Source organism: Mauremys mutica, chromosome 1 (genome assembly GCF_020497125.1).
Source record: "Mauremys mutica isolate MM-2020 ecotype Southern chromosome 1, ASM2049712v1, whole genome shotgun sequence".
NCBI lineage: Eukaryota > Metazoa > Chordata > Testudines > Geoemydidae > Mauremys > Mauremys mutica.
Window position 1 is genome coordinate 43,488,016 of NC_059072.1, and position 21,890 is coordinate 43,509,905.

At 45.3% G+C, this 21,890-nt stretch overlaps 2 protein-coding genes across 14 annotated transcripts in view; both read left to right on the forward strand.

Annotated features, from left to right (window-relative positions):
* CADPS2 (calcium dependent secretion activator 2) overlaps window positions 1–21,890 on the forward strand; it is a 548,645-nt gene that overhangs the window by 143,737 nt on the left and 383,018 nt on the right. The gene's annotated exons all lie outside the window — the stretch shown is intronic.
* LOC123377987 (RING finger protein 148-like) lies at window positions 5,361–6,735 on the forward strand. The gene has a single exon (XM_045031415.1). It carries the CDS (start codon window positions 5,453–5,455, stop codon window positions 6,596–6,598), a length of 1,146 nt encoding a protein of 381 aa, XP_044887350.1. The 5' UTR covers window positions 5,361–5,452; the 3' UTR covers window positions 6,599–6,735.

Here is a 21,890-nt window from a genome sequence, read left to right on the forward strand (position 1 = left end):
TGCTCATCCAATGACTAAGCGTTTTCTAAAAGGCATGATGAATACCTACCCAACGCTAAAAAACCCTACACCCACATGGGATCTTAATCTCATCCTTCGTAGCCTCATGGGGAAACCATTTGAACCCTCAGCGACTTGTTCATTGCTACATCATTCTATGAAAGTGGCCTTCCTGATTGCCATCACATCGGCGAGAAGGGAGGAGAGCTAGGTGTCTTAATGGCACACTCACCTTATACCACATTCTATAAAAGACAAAGTGGTCCTATGACCTCACCCCAAATTCATACCCAAGGAAGCCTCACCCTTTCATCTAAATCAACCGATACACTTACCTGTGTTTTTCCCAAAACCACATGCCAACAGCAGGGAGGCTTCTCGTCACACGCTTGACATCAGTAGAGCACTAGCCTTTTACCTAGAAAGAACAAAAACATTTAGACAATTGTCTCGTCTTTCTCTCCATAATAGAACGATGGACAGGTCAGACAGTCTCTGTTTAGAGATGATCTAAATGGATCTTGCGCTGTATCCATTTGTGTTACAAGCAGAACAACCTCCTTCTTCCTCCAGGAGTTTGCACACACTCCACTAGAGCGTTACTAACATCAGTAGCATTTCTCAATGACATCTCCATCGCGGACATTAGCAAAGCATCTCTGCCCCCACTTTTGCTAAGCACTACTCTCTCGAGCAGCAATCAGCTGCAGACGTACAGTTTGGACTCTCAGTGCTAGCCACTGTCAATAAACCAACTCCAAAGCTCCCCCTCCATTGAGGGGTACTGCTCCATAATCACCTAAAGTGGAGCACCCACAGGGACACTCGAAGAAGAAGAAGAAGAGGAGGTTACTCACTCAGTGCAGTAACTGAGGTTCATCGAGAGGGTTGTCCCTGTGGGTGCTCCACTGCCCCCCTATCTCCTCTACTTTGGAGTTCCATGCTGATCCTCTTGGATAGAGAAGGAACTGGGAGCTGGTTGGCTGCGTATGCTAGGTAGCCGCTTGGAGCACACTGCTACTACAAATCTCTGATTATAAGCGCTGGGTGCCAAGATACCTAAAGTGGAGCACCCACAGGGACAACCATCTTGAAGAACCTCAGTTACTGCACAGGGTGAGTAACCTCATTAAAATAGGACAGAAAATAACTACTGCTAGGCGCTCCAAATTGGGCTAGGTGCTTTTAGTATTTAGGTCTTTTGGATCTGGCAACACTGCAGTGCTTCTAGCTCTCTAGATTTGCTTTATATAGCCAAATCTTTCACCCCAAATTTGAACCTTTGTAAGTACCGGTACCTGTATAGATAATACATCTCTGATAGCAAGAGGCAATTGTTAGATAGAAAAGCATGGACATGCACTGGCAAGTTACTCAGATCTTTAGTTACTTTTATGTAGCCTTTCTTTTCACAGCTAAATTGTAATAATTTGTGGACTGTGTAGCTATGAAATCAGACTTCATTTATTGTGTTAAAAGCCATAAAATATTTCCATACCATTAGCCAATAGGATTGGAATATGCAATGAATTAGCCCACTGTTTGGCATTGTAGCCTGAGATGTCACAATCCTACCTCCAAATATTAAACTTTTCAGATTAAAAAAAAATATATATGCTGATCTCAGTTTTTCTTGTTTCTTTTTCTCTTTAAGAACTGGAACCTCACAAAATATCTAAATGTAGAGACACTATTCCCACTGGCTTCCTGTGGTCTCCTCTTTCCTTTATTTTTATCAGCTAATTTCTCCCTGATATGCAAGACTGATTTTTGTTTGTTTTTTTATTTTCTATTTTTTATTTGGTCAATTCTGTAGTTACTTGGTAAAGGAAGGAATGAAACTGCTTGTGAGTGGTATTTGGGAAAGAGAGAATGCATCATCCTGGCTGGCATTAAATGATTTTTCCTGCTGTTTAGCCAGCTTGGGCCTCAAGCCATTAGAACTTCTGTTGCCTGCATGAACATAACATCTCTGGAGGGGAATTGGACTGTCAGATTTTGCAACAGGCTTTGTTTCTAAAGAACTCCCCTTTGGAAAAAGTGACTGGAATGCTGGGTACCACCAGAAGGAAAAAATGCCAAGACGTGCAGCTGCTGGATGGATTTTAGAAAGCTAGTAAATTCTGGCTCCCAGTTAGCCTTCCTTGTGCAGGAAGTTTGTGCTGTTAAAGACAAAATAAAGATGACTGTGGAGAATGGTGTCACCTACAATACATCAGGCATAAGCAACAGAGTGTTTAATATGTCTCCTCAGAGTGCAGAAGATATTGTTGCAATCATGATTGGCAATCTGATGACTGAAAGGAAAACAAATGTTGTACTCGATTCACAAGTGTATCCAGGTAACTGAGAAGTGGGAACAAAGCACTCCTGGATTAAGTATTTTTGTGTGTACTTTTTTCAGTCACATAGTTAAGGGACATCTTCAGTTGCACAGATTTTAAAAAGGGAAACATGGACGTTGATTCAGAGGGAGAGAGCTGTGTTGTATGCTTAGAAGCACACAAGCCCAGAGAGTGAGTTCATAGTTTAACGTGCAAGCAGTTATTCCACAAGAAATGCTTTGAATTCTGGCTGTAAAAGCATAAAACATGCCCAGTGTGGAACTGTGACATCTTAAAAATGAATTGAAGGAAATGAATTAAGCCTTTAAAATCTCTAATTTTGAAAGACTCATAGCACTGCTATTCTTGATGAGAATACAATAGCCATTTTGAATATGCTCTAGTAAGAGGCCAGATAAATTTGTGGACTAAGAACATGCTTCCTTAGAGAATTATGATCCAGTTCTGTGACTTTGGTTATCTTTCATAACCTTGACAATGCAACTTTTGAAGGAGAGGATTTAAAACTCATGTTTGTTCAGAAAAGTTTGGGATTTTATTTAAGCAACACAATTTTTTGTGTTTAGAAATCTGCCAGCCATAGTTTAATTTTCTTCACTTAATTTTGGGTATATGCACAATTAACAAAATTGTGAATGAAGTGTGCAACTTGTGGAAATGCTGATTTATTAATTTAACCTCTCTAAAATTAAAAAGGTATTATCTTTTCTGCAGCGTTATGGATCCAGTCCTGAAAACCCTTACTTGGGTAAGAAGCCCTTAACTCTCTTGAGTAGCGCCTTTGAAATCACCTGAATAATAGTGTTTGTAGGGTTGGGTCTTTATGAAACATTGTTAGTTTTGCTATTTAAAAAAAAATCTTCTAAGCAATTCATTACATAGGAGAAAAACACTTTTGATTTCAAAATATTAAGCTGAACTCTCATTACACAGATACGCTTTTGTTCTTCTCCACTATCCTGCAGTTATTAAAAGAACATTTACATTTAAAATGCTCAGATAAATTTTAGTCTCCTCTTGGTCTGCACTGGAGGTCCCTATTGGAAATGTATTTCAGTTAAAGTAAACAGGTCTTTAGTTGAATTTTAAAGGACCCGTAGTAATGTACTAGATTTTTTTATTTAGCCCACATACAATTGTTTATCTCAACTAAGAGCTGTATAAACCCATCGCATAAACATAGGTCTGTCTCATTTCAAGAAAAGCTCACCTTGTTCCTGTTACTGGATTAAGTTGATACCCACCTCCAACTAGGGAAATATACTTCTGTTTTACTGCTAGAATCTAGTTAGTGGCCTACAACTGTAGAGCTTGCTGTAATCCTAGGCAGGGCTAACAGTATGAATCAAAGTAAGGCTGAGAACCAAAGTAGGCCTTGTCGGAATACTAACACTAAATATCATCTTACCAAGTAAGCACATTCCTGACATGAGAGGATGGTAGAGCAAGTCACAGACCTCTTAAGTGATTACGTAAACACGGTCCTAAGAGGGAGATCTCTTCTTTTTTCTTATAGTACTCTTTTTCTTTGAAAATAATGTCTGGCTAAGGTTCAGGAGACAGAAATTTGTGAGGACGGGAACCTCCAGGTATTCCTTTGCCAAAATGTAGATTTCTCTCACACAAATGGGCGGCGGGTTGCATAGGCTGAGGGGAGGCTGTGCCTCCCCAAACAGCCAGGCATGGCCCTAACCTCTGCGTGCAGCTCCAGTCCTCCACCTTCCCGGCGCTTCGGGGCGGGGGAGGCTGTGGCTGCCCTCCCTTCTGCGCTCCAGGGGTGGGGAGGCTGGGGCCGTTCGCCGCTCACCTTCCCGGCACTCATTTGGGACTGAGAGGCTAGCCTGGGGTGGGACTGAGCCAGTGGCCGCTGTGGGGGGGAAGCTCTGGGCTCGAGAGGGGGCAGAAGAGATGGGGCCTGGGGTGGACAGGGTGGGGTTGGGGGCTAGCCTCCTCCAGCTGGTGGTTCACGTGCCGCCAGTGCTCACACCCTTTTTCCTGCCAAAGAATGGTCTCTTAATCAGGTGATAGACCGTTTTATTTTGTTGACACATGGCTGTGGCTTTGGTTTGCCTTTTGTCTCCAGGGAACTGGTTTGTGTCTGATTTTTCTAAACTTTGAACATGTATCAACAGTGTCGTACAGTAGAATTTTGTAAATTTACATTATGTAATGTAATGTTGCCATACGTATTTTACCAGGACAATAACGCTCAGCAAACTGAATTTTCAAATGATACCTGACAAGGCATACTTTTTAAACAAAATTTATCATGATATTGTAAAAAGAGTGAGCATAGGGACATCTGTCTGAGGGACATCTCAGGTGAATGGTAAATAGTGTTTGACCCTTACGTTGTAAGACAATTGAGTGAGGGTGTGGGTGTGTAAGTGTAATGTAGTAAAATGGGATATATATTTTTCAAATATTTGAGAGGGGGATGAGGAATATCACTAGAAGCTGGGCAGGGGGTAGTTTACTGTGAAACTTGCTCATTGAAGATTTTGGAAGGAAAAAGTACAAGATTAAAAACAGCTTTAAACATTTCTTGTTGGTACATCAGTGCTCAAGGTTGTAAGTTTTATTTTTTCAGTTTTTTTTAAAAAAGGGCAATAGTATATCAAAAGTATGCATATACAATAGTGTATTGATTACAAAGTATAACCCTGTATTGTAATGTAATGAATCTAGATGGCAAAAATTCCAACTAGCAAAAATAAGATTGTTTTACACTAAGTATGGTTGTTTTGGGGATATCAAAAGTCTGTGTGCTGAAGCAGAGGGTTTAGTTCACCACCACAGAATGCTGGCTGTGAAAATACATTTTTCATAGAGTAATATAGAGAAAACTAAGTCAGTACTTTAGGTTTTTTTAGCAAGTACAATTACAGGTATGCAAATGAGTTAGTCCTTGTTAATACATTGGCTCATGAGCATGTGATGTCACAATCCCATTACCCAACAATGAGCTGTTTATGACTATTTTGAAATGAGCCTTTTAACTTTTTTTTTAAAGCTATATTTTTCTTCTTCTGTTTGTAAGAAACACACTAGCAGGCTATCAAAATGCAGGAGACCAGTGGAACTTATTCTGTTTTTACAGGCGTTTAATGTTTTATTCTCTTCAGTTAACTGTTCTTAATTATGATCATTTTGTTTTGTTTTACTGGTTATGTAATTGTTTGGCTGAGAAAGGAATGAAGTTGCTTGGGACTAGTGCTTGGAGAAGAGGGGACAAATTGTCCTGGTTGCTGTGTCTTGGTGTCTTTCTGGTGCTGAGTCTGCACGTCTCCCAAGCCAATGCCTTTTGGGTTGCTCATCTGAACATATCGTTTCAAATAGGGAACAAGACGGTATGGAAGCGGGCTGACAATGGAGTATTTGGAAAAAACTCCCCATTAAAGAAGGTGTCTGGAGTGGTGGTGCCACCAGAGGGACTGAACCAAATTGCCTGCAACCCCTTAACAAACTTCAGCAGGCCTGTAAACTCTGAAACCTGGATAGCCCTCATTATCAGGGGACACTGTACCTTCACAAAGAAAATAAATGTGGCAGCAGAGAGGGGAGCAGTTGGCGTGATTATCTATAACCATGCAGGCACAGGCAATGGAGTATTTCCTATGATTTACCTGGGTTCAGAAGATATTGTTGCAATTATGATTGGCAATCTGAAAGGCGCGGACATTTTACACTTGATACAGAATGGCATCCAAGTAATAATAGGAATAGAAGTAGGAAAACACTATGGTTCCTGGATGAATCATTACTGGGGGTCCCTTCTCGTCTGCACACTGGTCACGGTGGCCTATTTTACCTTTTACTGTGCTGGAAGGCTAAGGATAGCAAGAACTCAGATCAGGAGATGCCGACAATTAACAGATGTCGAGAAAGCTATTGGTCAACTTGAGCTTCGCATATTAAAAGAGGGTGACAAGGAAGCTGATACAGATGGAGAGAACTGTGTAGTGTGTCTGGAAGTATACACGCCGAAAGACGTAGTGCGCATTTTAAGATGCAGCCATATTTTCCATAGGAAGTGCATTGACCCTTGGCTGCTGAAACACAGAACATGCCCAGTGTGCAAATGTGACATTCTCAAAGCTAGGGAAACTGAGCTGCCTGTCAAAAATGAAGCAGAGTCTTTACAAGCTGTAGTGTCAAATGAAGCTCCTAACACCACTTTACTTAATGAAGAAGATAATCATAATGAATATGTGTTAGTACAAGGTGCAGAGAGATCATCTGTGAATGAATAACTTTCTTCTTCACAGATGGATAATCAAACCATTTCTCTAGTCCTTCATGTTGCTTCACTTTGATCACCTAGTTTGTAAAGGTCAAAATTAAACTTACATTCTTGAAATAAATTCCGAAATTCTGTCAGCATAAATTTTGAACTCTTTTTGCTAATTTCAATAATGCTCTGAAATGTAGAACGGATGAACGTGAATGAACTTGGCAAGTATTTCTATGATAATGAGTATTTTTTATGTAACACTTTTTGGTAACTTAAATGTCACAGTTTAAACTTTCTGTATAAAAATAGTTTGGAAAACTTTGCCCTGAAAAAGAATTAAATTGGCTCTGTAACTTATTATATATGAAAAATTTCAGCCTTCACTTTACTGTATGGACTAGAACACATCTGTGTGTTTTTGTGCAGTAGCCGGGTGTGGCAAAGATATACAACTTTGCATTTTAATATATGGATATCACATCCTTTTGGTTAAATTACACCTTCCTAGCTAAGAAAAACACATGATTTTACAATCAGGGTTTTTTTTACATCTGCCACTTTGATTTAAATTTTATTTCCTATTCTCAGTCTTTTTTTCTGTTGAGGCCGGGGTTTGGAGGGCACTGCTCACATGACTTGGAAGACCAGAGAAGCATTGAGGCAGCATTGGGCAGAATTATAGTTTCTGCTGGGAGTCTGCCTAGGTTTAAGGAACACTTCTTCCCTTCTTCTCTTCCCTGCTCCTCCCCCACAACTCTCATCCTTCAAAGACTCTGGAGAGAGAGAGAGAAACTGATTGTTGATACCGATTTACTTACTACATATGTAAATTGACCACATAGCTGATCTACCAGTGTTCTAACACAATATGTTGTTTCCTTGTCCTCCCTCCCCTGCCCCTGTGTTTGTGTCCCCATCAGTTACATATTTTCTTGTCTCTTAGAATAGATTGTAAGCTTTTGGGGGTCATGGACTGTCATTTCTTATGTTTGTACAGAGCCTGCTAGCACAATAGACCCATGGAGCCCTGATGTGATGGTGATCTCTATGTGCTTCCGTAACCCGTGCCTGGTTGGTGTGGTGCTCAGTCCCCCTCTAGTGGCACCTAGCCCAGCTAGAGATTGATAAGTCTGCTACAGCCTTGGCTAAGAGTCATGTGGTTTTTAGCTCGTGCTGTAGAGGCTTGTACACCAAGCTTCAGAGGTCCCAAGTTTGATGCTGATGACGAGTCTTTCAGCATTACAGTACAAAGAATAAATAATGAGTATTATGCTGCCATCTTGTCATTTCTTAAAGAGTACAGGAGGATTAGAGGAAGGAGCCTTTAATTCCCCAGCTTCTTCCACATTTTTTCCTTTGACTACAGCACTAGCATAATACACTTACTGGTTCCTCACCTGCTCTTTTCACCTAGACATATGTGGTGGAGAAAAGGGACAAGCAACTGCATAGGCAAATAAAAATCACTATACTGGAGGAGACCAGAGGTCCATCTAATCCAGTATTCAGTCTCTTACAAAGGAGGAAGGTGTAAGGATGCTGCAGCAGGCAAATTGCACCCCCCCCACACACACACACACTAAATTTCATCCTAATATCTAAATTGAGATTAGTTTAAACCAAGAAGCATGAGGTTGATATCCTTTCTAAAATGTTGTGTTACTAATTATAACTGGATCTTCTTTATCCATAGACATGTACTATCTCTTTTTCAATCTTGCTAAATTCTTGGTCTCAGTGATTTGGTTGGGAATGACTTCCAAAGCCTAATTGCAGATTTTTTGAAAAGCTGTTGTTTTTATTGGCTTTGAATTTGCCACCTTTTAGTTTCATTTAATATTGTCTTGTTGCTGTGTTATGCGATGAGAAGAACAGATGTTCCCAGTGTAATTTCTCTACACAATTCATTCTTTTCTTTTAACGTATTCCCTCTTATTCGTCCCCTTTCCATGATAAACAATCCCACTCTTTTTAGTCTGTTTTCCGTGCTGCAGTCATTCAACCAAAAAGAGAAGGCAGCTGCTGGAAATAGAAAATGGGACCTTTTCAAACAAACAAACCAACAAAAACCATAAATAAGGGGAAAAACATACGGTAAGGGGAAAAATAACTTCAGCTGAATGGCAGACAATCTAATCTTACATAATTGAACAAGATGCTTAAAATAATATCAAAGATATTTAAGGTAACACAAACAATAAACATTTGGGTTTGTTTTGTACAATCCTATAGTAATGAGAGAATGGTTCCAGTGTGGTTTGCATGTTCACTTTCTCAAACTTATTGCAGAGTTTTTTTACCTGTGAATAAGAAGGAGTTTGTAAAGCACGTAGGACCAAGTTCAAATGTTTGTATAAGCGGGTGCAACACCAGTTGGCCAGAGCTGAATTTGGGTTATTAGGTGATTTGGCTCACTAAGTGGATTGACATTTGGGTAAAGGATACCAAAGAAGATGTTTTAAGTCACAAATGTAGCAGTACAGTCGAACCCATTTATCTCGACCTCGGTTAACTTGCCAATCCTATTAAGTCGACGTTTTAGAAGTGGAACCGCCAAACTCCCTCTTTGTCTTATCGGTTTCTCATCGGTTATGTCGATTCTTTAATCTCGCCGAACCCTAATATCTCGAGCACAGAAGAGCGCCGAATTTGCCACTAACCGAGGTCGAGATAAATGGGTTCGACTGTAACTCCGGCGGCGGCCCTGCCCGGCTCCTGCCGCATCCCTCCCTGGCCACGCGACTCCTGCCCTGGCCCCGGCTCCCCAGCCGCGCGGTTCCACAGCCGCCCGGCTCCCCGCGTCCCCGACCCACCGTGTCCCCAGCCGCCCGCTCCCCGGCTCCCCAGCCGCGCTGTTCCCCAGACGCCTGGCTCCCCGCGTCCCCGGCCGCCTGCTCCCCGGCTCCCCAGCCCCGCGTCCCCAGCCCCGCGGTTCCCCGCGTACCCGCCCGCCCGGCCCCACTTCCCCGGTCCCCGCTTCGCCGCCCGCCCGCCCGGCCCCGCTTCCCCGGTCCCCGCCCGGCCCCGCTTCCCCGGTCCCCGCCCGGCCCTGCTTACCCGGTCCCCGCTTCGCCTGCCGCCCGCCCGCCCGCCCGGCCCCGCTTACCCGGTCCCCGCTTCGCCTGCCGCCCGGCCCCGCTTACCCGGTCCCGCTTCGCCTGCCGCCCGGCCCGCTTACCGGGTCCCGCTTCTTTGGCTGCCCGGCTCCGGGTCCCCGTCCACGGCCGCCCGGCCCCGCTTCCCCGTCCCGCTTTGCCGGATCCAGCCACGTGCAGGCACCGCGGTAAGGGGGCAGGGACATGGGCGCCGACTTATATGGGCTCCTGGGGCTTTAGCCCCAGGAATATTCACAGACAGCAGAGCCTTTTAAATCCCAGCGCGCCAGAGAATCAGAGGGCTCTGGGCTGCCTGCCGCGGCGGGGAGCCCAGAGCCCTCTGATTCCCAGCGGCGGCTGGGATTTAAAAGGCTCTGGGCTGCCGGCCGCGGCGGGGAGCCCAGAGCCCTCTGATTCCCGGCGGCGGCTGGGATTTAAAAGGCTCTGGGCTGCCTGCCGCAGCGGGGAGCCCAGAGCTCTCTGATTCCCAGCCGCGGCTGGGATTTAAAAGCCTCTGGGCTGCCCGCCGCGGCGGGGGGGCCAGAGCCCTCTGATTCCCGGACGCGGCTGGGATTTAAAAGGCTCTGGGCTGCCCGCCGTGGCGGGGAGCCCAGAGCCCTCTGATTCCCGGCCGCGGCTGGGATTTAAAAGGCTCTGGGCTGCCTGCCGCGGCGGGGAGCCCAGAGCCCTCTGATTCCCGGCCGCGGCTGGGATTTAAAAGGCTCTGGGCTGCCCGCCGCAGCAGACAGCCCAGAGCCCTCTGATTCCCGGCCGCGGCTGGGATTTAAAGGGCTCTGGGCTCCCCGCCGCGGCGGGAAGCCCAGAGCCCTCTGATTCCCGGCCGCGGCTGGGATTTAAAAGGCTCTGGGCTGCCCGCCGCAGCAGACAGCCCAGAGCCCTCTGATTCCCGGCTGCGGCTGGGATTTAAAAGGCTCTGGGCTCCCCGCGGTTGCAGGCAGCCCAGAGCCCTTTAAATCCCAGCCGCGGCTGAGATTTAAAAGGCTCTGGGCTGCCGGCCGCGGCGGGAAGCCCAGAGCCCTCTGATTCCCGGCCGCGGCTGGGATTTAAAAGGCTCTGGGCTCCCCGCGGTTGCAGGCAGCCCAGAGCCCTCTGATTCCCGGCCGCGGCTGAGATTTAAAAGGCTCTGGGCTGCCCGCCGCGGCGGGGAGCCCAGAGCCCTCTGATTCCCGGCCCGCGGCTGGGATTTAAAAGGCTCTGCGCTCCCCGCGGTTGCAGGCAGCCCAGAGCCCTTTAAATCCCTGCCGCGGCTGAGATTTAAAGGGCTCTGGGCTCCCCGCCGCAGCGGGCAGCGCAGAGCCCTCTGATTCCCGGCCGCGGCTGGGATTTAAAAGCCTCTGAGCTCCCCGCCGCGGCGGGCAGCCCAGAGCTCTCTGATTCCCGGCCCGGCTGGGATTTAAAAGGCTCTGGGCTCCCCGCGGTTGCAGGCAGCCCAGAGTCCTCTGACTCCCAGCCGGGGCTGGGATTTAAAGGGCTCTGGGATCCCCGCGGCTGCCAGCAGCCCAGAGCCCTTTGAATCCCAGCCTCTGTCCGCTGATTGCCCCCTCCCCAGACCTCTGCCCCAACTGCCCCCCAGAACCTCCACCCCTTATCTAAGCCCCACTGGTCCTTGTTCCCCGATTACCCCCTCCCGAGACCCCTGCCCCTAACTGCCCCTTGGGACCTCAGCCCCTATCTAAGCCTCCCTTCTCCTTGTCCCCAACTGCCCCCTCCTGAGACCCCACCCAACTTCCCCCCCCCAGGACCGCACCCCCTACCTGTCCCCTGATAAACCTCTTAGACTCCCATGCCTATGCAATTGCTGCCTGACCCCTGACTGCCCCTTTGAACCTCTGCCCCATCCAACTCCCCCTGCTCCTTGTCCCTTGACTGCCCCCCGGAACTCCCTACCTCTTCTCCAACCCCCAAACCGCTTACTGTGCCACTCAGACCAGCGTATCTGGCTCCATGCAGCTCCAGACAGTTGCTGCCATGCTCCCCCATGGAGCCCACAGCCCTCTCCCACCCCCAGCACCTGCCTTCCAGATTTGAACACCTCAAAATTCAGGAGTGCTCAAGCTCGGTTTGGGCAGCTTTTACTTCATTTCTCCCAAATCAGTTTCCCCTGCAAGGTGCCAACTGAAGGTGTTGGAGAACAGAGAGATCAGGTGGCCTCCTAATGCCTGGAAAAGAGACAAAGGCCGGAGGAGGGAGTGTCAGTGCCTGTGCGGACTTCTGGGAAGTGCACGGTGTGGAAGGGAATGCTGTGATGCTTTGGAACAACTCCATACAAAGCCAGTCAGGACTCTGGGGGAGCCTCCTCTCTCGGAGCATACTGTCTCCAGGGCAAGAAGCTTACACCTTCCTGGGTCTGACCTCGGAGCATTCAGCATGCCCTTCCACGTCATGCACTTTCCAAAGTGAGTCTGCCCAGGCTGGTCCTGGAGCAACCAGAGGTCGCTGCACCCCAACTCTGCAGTCAGATGTGACTCTCAGCCAGACAGTAAAACAGAAGGTTTATTAGATGATGGGAACACAGTTTAAACAGAGCTTGTTGGTACAGAAAACAGAACCCCTCTGTCAGGTCCATCTTGGGGGGTGGGGAGCCCAGAACCAAGTTCTGGGTCTCTCCCAATTTCCCCAGCCAGCTCCAAACTGACACTCCCTCCTCTGGCCTCTGTGTCTCTTCTGGACAAGGAGGCCACCTGATCTCTTTGTCCCCAACACCTTCAGTTGGCATCTTGCAGGGGAAACTGAGGCACCCACACAGTATTCAGAGAAAATATTAAGAACATTCCCACTTCATCACAACAGATGCAACAAAATATAATACTGTATATTGAAGTAGGCAAGTGCTGCTTCTGACTTTCCACTTTTAATTGACCCTTGTAATCTTGTGGCACTGACGCGTTGTAGCTTCATTTTATATCGGCTTACAGGGCGGGAGCGGGGGGGCACCACCATTTTGGGCCCCACCAAAAATTATACAAACCTGCCGCCTATGGGCAGGGAGGGGGTGTTGGAGAGAGAGCAGGGGAGTTCAGGGGTGGGGGGGTGGATAGGGGTTTATCTCGATCATCGGTTATCTCGACGCTTTTTGGCAAACCCCTAGGCCGGCGACATAACAGGGTTCAACTGTATTACAATTTATCTGCTGTAATACTTTAGTAATACCCTGATCTGAGGAAACTAGTAAATATTGGTATTTTGTAGATACAATAGGTAAGTATTTATCATTGTAGATATTTATCATTAATAGGGATTAGATGTACAGAAGCTTGCTGAAGGGAGGCCACAATAATACAAAATTGAAGCAGTGAGTATTTTTTTTAAAAGTGAAAAGAAAACTTAAATTATAAATTTACGTGATATGGTGGTCTAATGGATTTTTGTATCTTACAAACTGGTTAAATATGATTGAAATTACAGTTGCTGAAATTGAGATAATGTAAATATAATTGTTTAGTAAATTGGCTTTCTAATCTTTTAAGTGGGAAAAAAAGTAGGTTTTTGCCATCAAAATCTCTTAATGTGCATGCACAGCCATGTGGACTTCATTAAATTCAGTATCATGTTTAGTAAATACTATAGTATTTTCAGTTTTGAGCGGCAAGTCCTAGGTCCAGTAAAAAACAAACAAACAAAAAAAAACAACCCACAACTCTCTCTCCTCCCACCCCCACCCCCACCCCCACCCCAAACCACTTGTTTGGGTATGTATTTTACATTTTTCAATGCTAGCTTTTCTTAGTCCACAGAAATGTTACTTAAAAGATAAATGTGTTACACAGCTCCATTCTTGTAAGCTATTTACTCATGATTCCATTATTTTTTTAATTCAAAAAGTGAATTATTGGATTTTCTTTGAAGGATAATTGATAAGAATAATTGATCCGGTGGTATAAAACTATACAGTGAAGTGTTCCAAGCCTATCAAAGCAGCAAGATTATTCCAGTTTATTCCCAATGATTAGGCTAAAGGAAACCTTTTAAAGTAAATTATTTCAATAGATAAAATAAAAAATGGTAATTACTGCAGCTGTAACAGAGGATGCACTTGTGGCCATTTTTATGATAGTTTAAGCCCATTCTTGAACCCATGTCATTTAGTGAAGATGATATGAAAAAGAGTATTGTATCAACAGAAGGTTAATGTCTAAGTTTGTGTGTTGACCCAGGAGCCGTTTCCAGGGTTGAGATTGGTGATCCATTTCAATGCTTATATATTTAGGTGATTTATGAATTGTAGCAAAGTCAGGAGAAGCAGCAAAGAGTCCTGTGGCACCTTATAGACTAACAGACGTTTTGCAGCATGAGCTTTCGTGGGTGAATACCCACTTCTTCAGATGCAAGTGAGGAGAGCTCCTCAGGAAAGGAAGTTGGCCTCTTGCCATCAGTTTGTCCTGATTGCATCCTATATGCCAGCCACTCTGATCTCCCCAGCATCAGGTGCTTTGACACCAGCGGTCATGTGGGGTTTTGACGTCAGTGAATGAGGTCCATTTTTAGGTCTCCACTGACTTCAGTCTGACTGATGTTGGCATCAGTGTTGGGTACCTCAGTCTGACAGCCTATATGCTGAGTAGATAAATATGGTAGACTGGGATTGTTCTGGGGAAGTGAATTTTTTTTTTTTGGTATAGAACAGGAAATCTTTCACAAGAAAGTTTTATGACCCGACCTGAACAGGCAGAAGGTATCTTAAAAGGCTACTGGCTGACCCACTTAGTGCAGTGTTCCACAGAAATAAACTGATGTTCTCATGCATTGCTCGTGAAGGGTGTTTTTACTGTATTGGTACAGCTTTGCTGGTGTAGCTGCATCCACATTAGGAGTACTAGCTAGTATACTGGTATAGCATATTGGTAAAGTACTCCCACTGAGGTTTCCATTTTCCACTTAGTTTAATCCATGAATATGTTTATCTCCAAGCCCCGGTAGCTACTTTGCTGAGGCTAGGTTATGTAGTTTAGTTAATTAGGACTAAGCTTAGTTTCAAATACAAGAACAATACCGGGGGAGACTCTTCTGTAAACTTATTACTAAACACATTTTAAACCAATGCGCTAATAATCAGAATGAACAACCTGACTCAGGGAGAGGATTGGGTTTTGTGTATACCCTACTCCGGAGGAATGGAAGTGAAGGACTAGGGGGATAGACTTTATTGGGGTGCTTATAACAATGGCTATGGAAATGGGTGCTGGCAAGAAAGTGTATGCAATGAGAGCTAAAGTGTATACCTTGTAGAGATGAAGCACTCTGTAAAGTATGAACCCGGACCATGGGAGTGCAGAAATTCAGCCAGAGAGGCTGCCTGAAGAGTGGCTTGTGTACTGTGGAATGGTGATAGATGGAGTAATGGAACCGTTCCAGCTGCAATGTCAGTGCTGTCTGACTTCACTGCAGCACAACATCCTTCAGACAGTGGGGTTTACTATAAACTTTCACAAAACTTTTTTTAAGCAAGGAAATTCAAGCACAAAAAATTAACAGGAGCTTTAAGTTTCAGGAGAAAAAATGCAACAAACACAATAGAAAGCATAGAATTTTGCATTTAACGTGAAATGAATCATATGCCTTCAGTACAAGGAACAAGAATGTCTTAATGTCTTTCTAATGGATTGTATTGTGTCATATTTGTAGCACATATGGTATATTTCACTCTTAACTGTGAAATTCACTTCATTTGTGGTTTTCTGTCACAAACATAATATTTTGTAAATATAGCCTTTATGCATGAATGTTCCTGGATTTTTATTTATTTTTATCTTAAAACAGTTTTCTCCAAAGTATATGGTAATAAGCTGTTTATATTAAGGATGTTGTGATTTATTTATTTTCAATGACTTCTATAGGGAAATTACCATTCATTAAGAGTCTATCCTGAGGCTGGATAGAAGCATTAAAGAAGTCAGATTAGTTCCTTCTCAGTAGATATGTATGAGCTTTCTATGGTGTGAAAATTGTACCCTGAAGTTTTGTATCTATGTAGCATCTTTGTAATCCACTCTAATAATGTGTCATGTATTTGTTGAGTTAAATACCTTGAAATATTTGTGTTGTAATACTACTAAAATTTTTACTCCTGGGGGAATTCTGCGCCACTGCGCATGTGCAGAATTTATGTCCTGCGCAGATTTCTTTGCTTCCCCACAGAAAAATGACTTTCTGACGGAAGCAAATGGAAGCCACAGGAGTGGTCATGTGACCCTCCCCAGCTGGTAGAGAGGTAAATCAGTGTGGAGCAGGGGGTGGGACTGGAGAAGACCTGGCTGGTGGCTCCTACCCTGCAGCATGCTCTGCTGCTAGTCTCCAGCTGGGCTGGGGTAGATGGGACTTCCTTTTCTCCTACACTGCATCTGGGGCTGGGTTAGACTCACCCCCAGATATCTCCTTCAGCTGCAGGAAGTTCTGCAAACTCCGCATGCCATTTCCTGCACCCATTACTTCTCAGCTGCAGGGGGAGGGATCCTTGTACAGGGACCTGCTCCCCCATCGGCCCAGACCCCCTCATACCCAGATCCTCCCACTGAGCCTCAACCCCCACACTGAGAACCCCCCTATATGAGCCCCACTCCCTCTGCACCTGGACCATCTGCACGAGCCACCACACCCGGATCCCCACCCCACCGAGCTGCAACCAGCTGCATCTGGATCCCCACCCCACTAAGCCCCCCATACCCAGACCCCCTGCTGAGCTATATCCCCCCACATCCAGACCCTTCCCCCCGCTGAATCCCAACCACCTTCACCTAGACCACCCTGCGGAGTCCCATTACCTTTGCACCCAGAAGCCCCTGTGCATCCAGATCCTGCCCACACCCATACCCCTCACTGAGCTGCCCACACACAGTTTGCCATCCACAGAACCCTCTCAACCCCCACGTAGATCCCCCCACACTAACCCCCTCCACACTTGGATCCTGCCTTGCTGAGCCTGCCTGCCCACACATACTGGCATGGAGGGGCAGGGCCCAGGGGTATTTGAGGGGCAGGCCCGGTCCTTGCGCTGTGTCAGGGTTGGGTGCAGCCTCACCACTGAGTCCATGTCCCGGGGGCAGCTGTACAGTGATCTCCCACCTCTGTGCAGCCAGTGGCCTGTGCTCCCCAGTGCCAGGCTGGAGCCTCCACATTTATCTGACAAATAAAATTTGCAGAATTTTAAAATATTGTGTGTAAGATTTTTTTGGGGGGCGCAGAATGCCCTCAGGAGTATAAAATGCACTCTGTTGCTGAAAACGTATGTTGTATCACATGACTTTAAAACAGCGTGGCTTTTTTTTTTATCACAACTGCTTGCTGTTTCACCCAACACGAACATGACAAAATCTTGCTGAATGATGGTGCAGGCACCATGAATTGCACTATTGCTCCAATCTCAAGTAGATCCAATGAGTGAAGGTCACAGAAGAGCATTCTAGCCGTCTGCTAGAGAATCCAGGATTTACAAACAGTTCTGGAAATTTACAGATAGAAAAATATAGTCTGTTGCAGAAGTCAAGGAAAATGCTACATCAGTGGTAGACCTGCTCCTTTATTTAACCTGAAATCATGGCCTCAAATCATATGCGCCATATGTTGTGAACAGTGGAAGATTGTCATCTTTATCTAGCCCAGGGATCTCAAACTCAAATCACCACAAGGGCCACATGAGGACTAGTACATTGACCCAAGGGCCGCATCACTGAAACCTTTTGATACAACAATACAAAAGTATAGTAAAAAATGAAGAGTAATATAGTATGCTATTAAAAGTTAATACATTAACTTTTTAAAAACTGTAATGTGAAAAATCAGTGCTAATTTTGACAGTCATTTCATTTTTGGCCACTTAGCTGGCAGCGTTAATTTGTTAATTGTATGAGTTAAAAAAAAATTCTGTCAGCCTGTGATGGGGTGTCCATCCCACACAGGCCCTGAGTGGGTAAATGTGGGCCAGAAAGAGCCAATTAACCTTATATGTTGGAAGCCAGAGATTGATAAGAACTAATGCAAGATGAAGCCCAGTGAGGAGAAGACCTGGGCTAGGATGATAAAGCCAGGAAATGACAGCAGGAAGGAGGCTGCAGGGGGGAGGTCTGCAAGCACTCCCTAGAGGGAAAGGGAGTTACCTAGATACAAGGAGGAGGTCAGGAGGAGAGTAAACCCTGTGGTTCTGTCCTGGATTAGGGATTCTTACAAGAGGCCTTAGAGGGTGGAGTACCCACAAGGAGGTGCTCCTGCAGTGAGTGGACTGCTTTACACAGGTCTGCAAACGTACCTTCTAATTTCAGTCCAGCAGTGTTCTTTCTCACTTATGCTTCTTCACCAGTACTATATTCTTCAACTGGAATTTAGGGTCTTGTCTAACTCCCATTGAAATCAATGGAAAGAATGTCATTGACTTCAATGGGGGTTGGACTAGACTCATAGTCAAAAGTTCTGTTGATGATGCATAAGCTAGAATAGCATACAACTCATGCTCCTCATCCCCGCTCTGGCGCCACCTCTTCTTCACCTCCTCCCTCCTGGAAAGTCCTAAGCACCACCAAACAGCTGTTTGGCAGTGGGAAGCGCTGGGAGGTAGGTGGAGGAGTAGGGATGCAGTGCACTGGGTGGGAGGGGGGAAGGAAGGGGATGTTGGGGAGGTGGCGCCTATGGCTGGCAGCAGGAAATAGCTCCGTGGGCTGCATGTTTAAGACCCCTGGTCTAGCCAAAGGTTTACCTTTGATCTGCTGAGTGGGAGAGCCCTGGGCTCGGTGGAAGACATCAAAGCTAGATTAAAGGGAGAGATGTTTGCTTTTCCCTCTGCAATTGCTCTTTTCTCCTCCAGACTGTACAAGGCATCTGATAATAAAATTTCCAAGGTGCTTCATAAACTCAAAGTACTATACAAACATTTATGGAAGCATTAATCTTTACAGTATATTTCTGAGGTAGCTGAGTAGTAGTATCTCCTTTTGCAGATAGAGCACCTGAAAGCAAGAGGCTAATGGCCTGATTTACAGACCTGCTGAGTACCCGCAAATTTGCTGAAGTCAGTGGGAGGTGCAGGTACATACCATCTTTTGAAAATCACCCCGTGTATCTTGCACAAAGTACAACAGAACGTAAGTCTCAAAACCAGGATTAGAATTCAGATCTCCTGACTTCCAGGTCTTTGCTTAGTCCAGTATGTCAGTGACCTTAGGCAAGTCACTTACCTTCTCATTGTCTCCAAGTGACTTGGTGTCATAGATCTTGTCAGGCTCCCTGCTGCCGGTGGCTCCCCAGACTGCTGGGAGGGAACCGAACCACTGGATTCCATGTGTTTTAGGCCTCTGGAGTCTGAACTCAGCCCAGGACTGTCCACGTTTTGTGGACCCAAGTCACATTTTCTGTTTAGCACCCCCTTCTCAGAGCTATAACCTTGTGGCCAAGCTGCCTAGCCCCTGGGCTCAGTGCTGGCTCCTCAGAATTCCCTTGTAGTTGAAATATACCTTCCCCCAGAACTCCACCCAGACCTTTTGATTTACTTCTTCAAGGAACCATGTGGTAGGAGAACTGTATAACACAGACACTTCACAGAATTCTAACACATCATTGCTCTTTATTTAATCAAGGAAGATGTACACAGATCTATACAAAAGCAATAATCCCATACGCACATTTCCTCACCATTGCAGTGTTCTTTGGGCTGGGGTCTGGGTCGTCTTTGAGATGGAGGATCCTTCCCCTGCAGGTACATTACTTCCTCACTCCTGCTCAAACTTCCATTGTGTTCCTCTGTGAGCCTTTTTATAACCTTTTTGCTTTGCTTGCCTGTCTTTGTCCTGTTCTGATAACTTTCCACCGCTCTCCATTCTTACCCTCCCTTCAGGCAGCAAGAGGAAGTATCTTCTCCAAACTCAAGCAGCCCCACTGTCTCCAGGTACTTTACTTTGAAAAGATGGTTAGTGAGTTCTAAGTATTCAATTCCCGCCTCCTGCCTTGTCCCTGGTTTGGCAGAGACGTGATGCAACCCTTTTTGTTCGTGGTGGATACACACTGACAAAAGGGCTTCATGATACATCTGTTTTCATAATAACTTCGTAATATCAAACAGGATTCATGAGTTGTTAAGACAGATTCCCTCCAAATTATCCCACTTGGCTAAGTAATTAAATTTGAGACTTGGAGTCAGGATATCTGGGTTCTAATCCTGGTTCTGAGACTGACTTGCTGTGTGATTTTTAGACTGCAAAATGTGGGCAGTGATACTGCAACTTCTTTTGACCTAAACAGTTATCCAGTATTTGGAGTCTGTTGGGCTATTTTAATTAGGAGGAGAAATTGATAATAGTCATGTATTTTTTTTTAGATAATCTTGTTTATTTATAAGAACGTACTGAGTCCTGTTTCCCTGAACACAGTAGGAATCAAACACGAGATGGATTCCTTGCTCAATATTCTAAGCTTCTTTTTCCAAACCACACTCTACGCAAGGAGTGTGCGCTCTCTCTTATCTTTCTCTGTGTCATGTTACAAATGGTTTGCTGGTTGTTGTTGGCTTTCTGTCTCTTCTGCGGTGTTTCTGCTACTTTTCTGTCTCGCACACAGTTCCATCAAACAATACCCAGCAACCCCCCTACAACCAAATAGCTCAGTTTCTGACCCACCTTGCATGTGATTTGGGTCGTGGCTCTTACTTGTCTATCTTACTCGAAAAGGAGCTTAATTGCTCCTCAGTTTCTTACAACACACAGCATAACAAACATTGTGAGGCATTACTAATAACATTTGCAAAGTACTACAGTGAATTAGTGTGCATAATTAAGGCCACTCTGGCAGAAATGAGAATAAAATTTGGAAGTTCCTGATTCATTTACCAGCCTATGTTGCGTCTAGAAACAGCAGACATATATTACGAATTTGCAAGCTAATATTTGAGCAAAAAGGTGCTATTTGATTTTTCAAATGCTTCAGAAAATGTCATCTCAAAATGTCACAATAAAACAAAACATTGGGGTTCTGAAATTGTATGGAACAACACAGTAAAATATTTTGCACAAAGATTTTTTCCCCTGTTCCTTCTTGTTATTCCTAAGGGCTCTATTGAGTTAGATGCTGTGCAAAGAGAGGAGAAGGGGATAGAGAGGAGAAGAGCTTAGGGTCTAAGTAGACAAGACAGACAAAGGAGGGGATAGAGTGAAGAGTATGATGATCTACCAATTTTTTTCATTAGTTGTACTTAGCTGTATTGAAAGTAAACAATGATGTGAAACTTTTGATAAGATTGATTGATGTTATGTCACTAGTCCATCTGTATCTGAATCTATTTCGTAAGGCCTGCATGCTAGTGTGGTGGAAGATCTATTGTTGTGATACAGAATACAAAAGAGAGAAAGTGGAGCATAAGCTACATGAGCCCTTCTTAGGGTACGTCTACACTACGGGATTATTCCGAATTTACATAAACCGGTTTAGCAAAACATTGTATAAAATCGAGTGTGCGCGGCCACACTAAACACATTAAATCGGTGGTGTGCATCCACGGTCCGAGGCTAGCGTCGATTTCTGGAGCATTGCACTGTGGGTAGCTATTCCGTAGCTATCCCATAGTTCCCGCAGCCTCCCCCGCCTCTTGGAATTTCCGGGTTGAGATCCCAGTACCTGATGGGGCAAAAATCATTGTCGCGGGTGGTTCTGGGTAAATGTCGTCAGTCACTCCTTCCGCTGGGAAAGCAACGGCAGACAAGCATTTTGTGCCTTTTTTCCCTGGATTGCCCTGGCAGATGCCATAGCATGGCAATCATGGAGCCTGTTTTGCCTTTTGTGACTGTCACCGTATGTGTACTAGATGCCGCTCACAGAGGCGATTCAGCAGCGCTACACAGCAGCATGCTTTTGCTTTTGCATGACAGCAGAGATGGTTACCAGCCATATTGCACCATCTACCATACCATAAATTGGTAATAAGATGATCGTGGCTACCAGTCCTTTTGCACTGCACCATTTGCTGCTGTCATAAGTGCCCCTGGCTGAGATCAGCCAGGGGCGCAAAAGCCAAAATTGGGAATGACTCCCTGAGTCAATCCCTCCTTTTTGGTATCTAAAAATAGAATCAGTCTGCCTAGAATATGGGCAAGTGTACTAGAGAACCACTGTATATCATAACCAGAGAGCACAGCTGCTCTGTGTCAGATCCTGCAGAAATTATGAGCTGTATGCTATTCACAGGGGGTGCTCCTGCAACAACCCCACCTGTTCATTCTGTTC